This window comes from Haliaeetus leucocephalus, unplaced genomic scaffold (genome assembly GCF_000737465.1).
Source record: "Haliaeetus leucocephalus isolate CR32 unplaced genomic scaffold, Haliaeetus_leucocephalus-4.0 Scaffold83, whole genome shotgun sequence".
In the NCBI taxonomy this organism is placed as follows: Eukaryota; Metazoa; Chordata; class Aves; order Accipitriformes; family Accipitridae; genus Haliaeetus; species Haliaeetus leucocephalus.
In genome coordinates this window covers 358,719-364,718 of record NW_010972519.1, presented here as the reverse complement: position 1 = coordinate 364,718, position 6,000 = coordinate 358,719, and the positions used below count along the sequence as shown (strand labels likewise).

The following is a 6,000-nucleotide window of genomic DNA, read 5'->3' as shown; positions in this document are numbered from 1 at the left end:
CGCCCGCCACGCCCAGTCTAGCTGGCGCCGGGCGGGGCGGCGGGACGCGGAACTTCCACGGGACGGAGGCGGTGCCGTGGTGCGTGAGCGGCTCGGCGGGGGGCTCGCCCGGCCCGGTCTGGTCTGGCCGGCCGTGGGACTGACGGGAGAAAGGGGAAGCACGATCGACGCTGAGACCCGCCGGAGTGAAGTTTCGCAGCTACCCCGCTGGGCGAGCAAGAGGGGCCGGAGGCCGCGGCGTCGGGAGCATGAGAGGTCCGCCCCGGCCTCGCCGCTGCCGCGCCCGCGGGAGGACGGGCCGGTGCCCGCGGCGGTGAGAGGCGACCCAGGGAGTCGCTTCTCGGCGCCTGCGGGTGGGAGGAGGAGGAGGAGGAAGCGAGAGGCGGCGGCTGCGCCCGCGGGGACCCCCTCAGCCCGCGGCGGCCCGCCCTCCGCTGAGGTGCCTGCGAGCCCTCTCCGCCCCTCCGCAGGGCGAGCTTTAGCGCTCCCTCTCGCCCTCCGTTTCCTTGCCCCCGGCGGGGGAAGAGGAGGGGCGGCGGCAGGGAGCCCTCCCGGGATCCCTTAGGACGACGCGGAGGCGCCTGGAAAGCCCCGAGCCCGAGGAGGCCGGGTCCCCCGCCGACCCCCCGGGCCGCCGCAGCCTGCCAGCCCTGCGTCCGCCTCCCTCTGCCCTTCCTACCGGAGGCTTCACCGTGCGGGCGGGCTCGGGGAGGAGGCCGGAGGAAGCCGCCCGTGCCCTTGGCGGCGGCCCGGCGGTGCGTGTGCGCATGGAGGGGCCGGGCGCGGAGCCGGGGCGGCGAGGGCGAGGAGAGGCTCCGTGAGGGCAGCGGCCCTGCTGGGGACCGCCGGCGCCTCACCGGGCGTTTCCCTCCCGCCCTGCCCTGGCCGGGCTTCCGACCCTGAAGGCGCTCGGGCTCGTCTCCGAAAAAAAAAAACCGAAACCAAAAACCACCAACGCCCCCCCGCCCCCCCACCAACTTTTCCGCAGCGGCCGAGAATGGAGCCTGCCGGTATGGATTATTTCTGCGACCAGGTACAGCAGAAGGACGTGGGCCGCAGGATGCAGGTCGGCCAGGAGCTGCTGGAATACCTGAGCGACCCGGCGAGGTCCCCCGATGTGGAGCAGGACCAGCAACGCCTCGACAAAGTGATCGACGAATTAACAGGATGGGTCAACTCCAGTAATTTTAAGGTGAGGCTGGTCCACGGGGCTTGCTAGAGGCAGAGCATGATTCATCATGGTAGGGAGGTGTAGAGCTCCGGATTACTTTTTAATCGGATACGAGCAGAAATAAAACTGCATTTATACCCCATTTTACCCCTCCCAGGGGAAATTCGGAAATTTTGGGAGGGATTGGTTAACACTTTCTTGTTTCTATTCCTCTGTCCTAAAAGAAGCAGTAATGTTTTGTTTGGTTGGTTTTGCTTTTATTGGTGGTTAAACGTTTTTGTACATAATACTAAAAAAAACCCCATGCAACTATTTTACGTGCTTGGGTTGTGTTTCTTATTCTGAAATGATATAGGTGGCGATTTTTTTTTTCTTTACTACGACTCCCATTCCGTGGTCTCTGTACTTGGGTGTACTGTTTCATGGGATTGCCATTATTTTTTGTAGGCCGTAAGGAGTGCTGTTTCTCTGGGTTTGTATGACACCGTGTGTGTATTAAAGGATTTAATGAATAATTTGCTTCTTGGGGATCCCATTGTAAGTTTAAAGTTGTTTATATCGTCTCTAGGTGACTTTCCTGTCCGTGGGAAGTTATATAGTACCTATATAGCAGCCCAATGATGACTCACGTTTTGCTTTTTTTTTGTGCGTTTTAGACTGAGCTATAGGAAAACCGTGATTACTCCTGCGGACATCTCTTGTCATATTTGTAGATTTTTCTGGCGTTGGTCAGCCAGCAACACGATTGACAATGTAGTTTTCCTACCAAGGACAATGGCATTGGCGATTTTTAAAAATTATTATTTATTTATTTATTTATTTTTTATTTGGTGTGCGTGGTGTACAGCTGGGACAGGGCTGCGCTCCCGTCGTCGGGTGGCGGTGTGGGTCTGCGATGTTGAGCTGGGGTCTGTCACCCAGCGAGATCTTACGCCCTTACCTCCCCGTCTTGCCTTGTGACATGACTGACTTGCACTTTGGGCCTTTGCACTTAGCATAGTGAGGTTATTGTAAATTTTTTTCCATTTGCTTAGGCTCAGGAGGCAGGCATAGGAGTAACTTGTAAGGGCAGTATGTTCGTGAAATGGGTATTTTTTTTTTTTTTTTTTTTCCTCCCCTGACTTTACAGTGCTGGCTGTGTACTTGCCAGTGTTTGCACATAGCACTTTTTAGTTTGAGGTCTGAAAATAATAAGGCTTAACTCTATTTGCACGTATGCTTTATTTTTTTTTTTGGAAGCATGTCTGTCAATAATGTCAGGTTAGCTTGAGGATGTAATGTATGTCGGCCAAGTATAATTTATTTGCCTTTATATTCCTCATCTGGGGGCAGTTGGTGATAATTGATTACTGTGAAACCTAGACAGGTCTTTAAAAATACCCTGTCGTGTAAAGAGGACTACACACTTACTTATCTCATCTTACATTACATCAGTGTAATGTAAAAGTTTCTTCCTGCACTGTTAAATTGGCAAAATTGGATGTTATGGCTTGACATTTGCTTTTTGAGATGTATTTTCCGTAATGCATGACATTTTGCTTGCTTGTTGATGTAAGGTGACAGACCTTCTTGGCTGTTAGGACTGTAGGATGAGTGAGGAATATGCAGCAATCTAGATCACAAGCCCAGTCATGCAAGATGAGGTTAAGAGTATTACAAATTCTAAGAGTTTTAAAAATAGCTTGCATAATAATGAAAAGCTTTTTGTTACCACTTCTCTGTGTCCACTTACTCGTGGCTCTTTATGCATACAACATGCTATTTCAAAGCATGTTATATACATTATATTAACTGGATGAGCACAGGATCTTGGATGTTTTTTTGCTCATGATTAGCTCCAGTGTTCCTGGCTGTGGTGGTGACTGCCAGCATCTGCTGCTTCAAAACGAAAATTAAAAATATTCTGGAAAACTGTGGTTTGCATCTTGAGTATTTTATCTCATGCGAGCATAGGTGTTAGACATTTAAATGTTACATCTGAGTTTAATAACAAACTCAGGGCTTGAATGGTATCATGAAGTAATGAGTACCACAGGCTTTCATGTATTCTCAAGAAAAATATTAAAGAATCTTTATTTTTATTACTGTATTTCTAATAATTTGTTGGTTACCCTTTCCTCTGCTGAGGAATGGATAAGTAAAGCACTTAAGATGTTTCTGCTTATCATCTCTTTCTTCTTGTATCTTGCTAAAGGTCTTGCACGTTTTCAAGGTCCTAAAGCAATTAATCCCTCCCTGTTGACATGGCTGTTTAATTGAGCAGTGGTAATGGCTGGTGACTGGCTTGTTTATCAGAACTGCTGAGCTAGGTGAATTGGAGTGATAAGTGAGGAATATTGGAGGAAGTTTTGAGGGGGAGCATTATTTCCACTGTAGGTGGCCGGTATGGATGATGAGGGAATAACTAATGTAACTTGCCCTGGATGTGCCATATCTTTCCTTTTCTGTGAAAACTCAGTTCTTGTATGCAGTGCACTCTGCTGACCATACTGAAAGAGAGGATGCATGATCTGGGGGCTCTAGACTCAACTCTATGATATGCCTGAGAAGAGAAAAATTCCTATGGAATGCCACCCTAGGAAGTTTCTGCCTCACATAACCAGAAGGGAAAGGGTCTGGAGGGGATAGGAATGGGAGGGTTGATTTGGCAGATTTGATAATAAGTGGGGAAAAAGAGAATAGGTATACAGTAAACAGGTGTGGACTTGTTATCAGCAAGGTTGAATTAACTTGTCTCAAAAAGAATTTGGCCATCTAAATAGTGCTTTTGCTTTTCTGAAGTTTGCAGCTATTCATGGTGGTTTACTAAACAATCTGGCAGTTCCAAACTAAGAAAGCAGATAGGAAAATTTTTGAGTTCATCTAGTTCATTGAAGTGGAAAATGCGCTTCCCAGTTTGAGTTATTGATAAATCAAAAAGGTGGGATTAAGCATGTGATGACTCGCCTGCAAATGGTATGCAGTTCTGGTGAAAGTTGGTTGGAGAGCATGGGGAGTGACCTAGAGAGATGAGTCATCTTTAAAGGCTGACCTTAATGGTGTATTATGGGCACTTCCGTTACAATGTCTATGCAGTCAGTGATAAATTAGCTTCCAAAGACTGTTGAAAACTTCGCAACACCAGGGAGTACCCAGAAGATGAGCATAATTTAAGCTTTTATTTTGAATCTCATTAGAATGAAGGGGTTGCTCACTGCACTGAAAATTGTTTGCTTGTTGTCCTGGTACCGTGATCTGATTTATTTCATATTGGTTGGGACTGATCTCTCTTCTCCTACAATATAGAGGTTTGGTTTGGGGTTTTTTTGGGGTGTTTTCATGTGTGGTGTTTTGTTTTGGTTTTTTTTGTCTTCCTCCCCAAAATTACTATTTTCCTAAGGCTGTGAGGAATAGTGGAGAAAAAAAAAAGGGCAGTGAATTCTGTAATGTTTTTAAGGAGCAGGTAAGTTGGATGCAAAGTATTAAGAGTTGGGTGATGGTATTATTCTGCTGGTGGTATTTGTTCTCCTCCAAACTCTGAAATATTTGGCAATCTCAGAAAGTTGAAACAGTGTTAGTGTTTGTGTTCAGACTCTCAGGTGAACTTCAAGCAGTAAATTAATTCCCCATTCTGAAGGTATCACTACTGATAGATATTTTCTGGCTTTACTGGGTTAACCTGGATGCTTATCTATGTATATATGAGTTTTAATTAACACATCTCTTATGTCGTTCTTTGCTCGATAGTCTCTTGAAACAATTACAATATTATCTTAACTTTGTACAGTCTGATTGCTCAAACTGTTCCATGTCCGACTCAAATAGGTAATCTGGAAATCTGCTTTGAACTTCTGCTAAAGAGGTGTGGGGTGGACAAATACTACTTTTCAAGTAGAGCTTTGCAAGTCTACTCTTGGCTGTTAGGATGTTCTGGTTTTTTTAAGCCCACCAAAATTGAATTGTTGCCCTCAAAATTTATTTTTTGAGCCATAAAGCCACCTTTCGGTTCTTCACGCAAATCACACTGGATCAGAAGTAATAAGAAACTACCAGAATTTTTGCCACAGGTTTCTGAGGTAATTTTATGTGAGAAGAGTAATCAGTAATGTTTGTGACTGTGAGTCATCTTTGGATTTCTTACCTTTGTAGTAGATACTTTAGCTTGTTTTATTCCTCAACTGCCGTAGGAAAATAATTAATAATCGCTGGGTTTATGTCAGAGCAGCAGATTGTTTGCGATACAAAGAAAAAATTGCATTTCACACTACCTGTTTCTGATAGCATGGATAATCTGTTTCTTTTAGGCAAATCCTTGCAGTTATCTTTTATTCTATGCTTCCTGTAGAGTGAGATTTTTCTTAGCTTTGTTTGTCTCAACACCAAATACTGAAAGATACTAAAATACCATGGTTGTTGCATTTTTATATTTCCTTGGTTTAGCAAGTATTTATTTTGGTTTGTCTTTAGTTCAACAAAAGGCCAGCAGGAGGAGCTTTCAGTTTCCAGAAAGGAACGGAAGATTTGAACTCTTAATTTTGCAAATAGTTCAGACAAGTGGTCAGGGTGTTTGTCCAAAGTCCTTGCAAAGAGATAGCAGCAGTTATAATTTCGTTGACTGCATGTAAGTTTCTGAGGTGGAAGCTAGAATTTAAAATTGTTTGAACAAAATGGAGATACTGAGATCTGGGGGGCGATGGGGGGCAGGGGAGGGAAGGAAAGTTCAGAAATAAAAAAATACAAAGTCCGACATTTCAGTAGGAAGAATTGAACACACAAATGCAGGATGTGGGGCGTGTGATTAAGAGCAGTCCTTAGGAAGAAAATGTGTGGCTTGTTTTGGATCTGAAGTT

The 6,000-nt window shown here is 45.5% G+C and overlaps 1 protein-coding gene across 9 annotated transcripts in view; it reads left to right on the top strand.

Moving 5' to 3' along the window:
• Positions 1–956: 956 nt before the first annotated feature.
• Positions 957–6,000, top strand: part of CLASP2 (cytoplasmic linker associated protein 2) — a 151,135-nt gene continuing 146,091 nt past the window's right edge. For all 9 annotated transcript variants that reach the window (XM_010582318.1, XM_010582312.1, XM_010582335.1 and 6 more), the window contains exon 1: positions 957–1,192. In XM_010582318.1, coding sequence (XP_010580620.1) covers positions 998–1,192 — 195 coding nt within the window. In that variant the 5' untranslated portion in view covers positions 957–997. The remainder of the gene's footprint in view (positions 1,193–6,000) is intronic.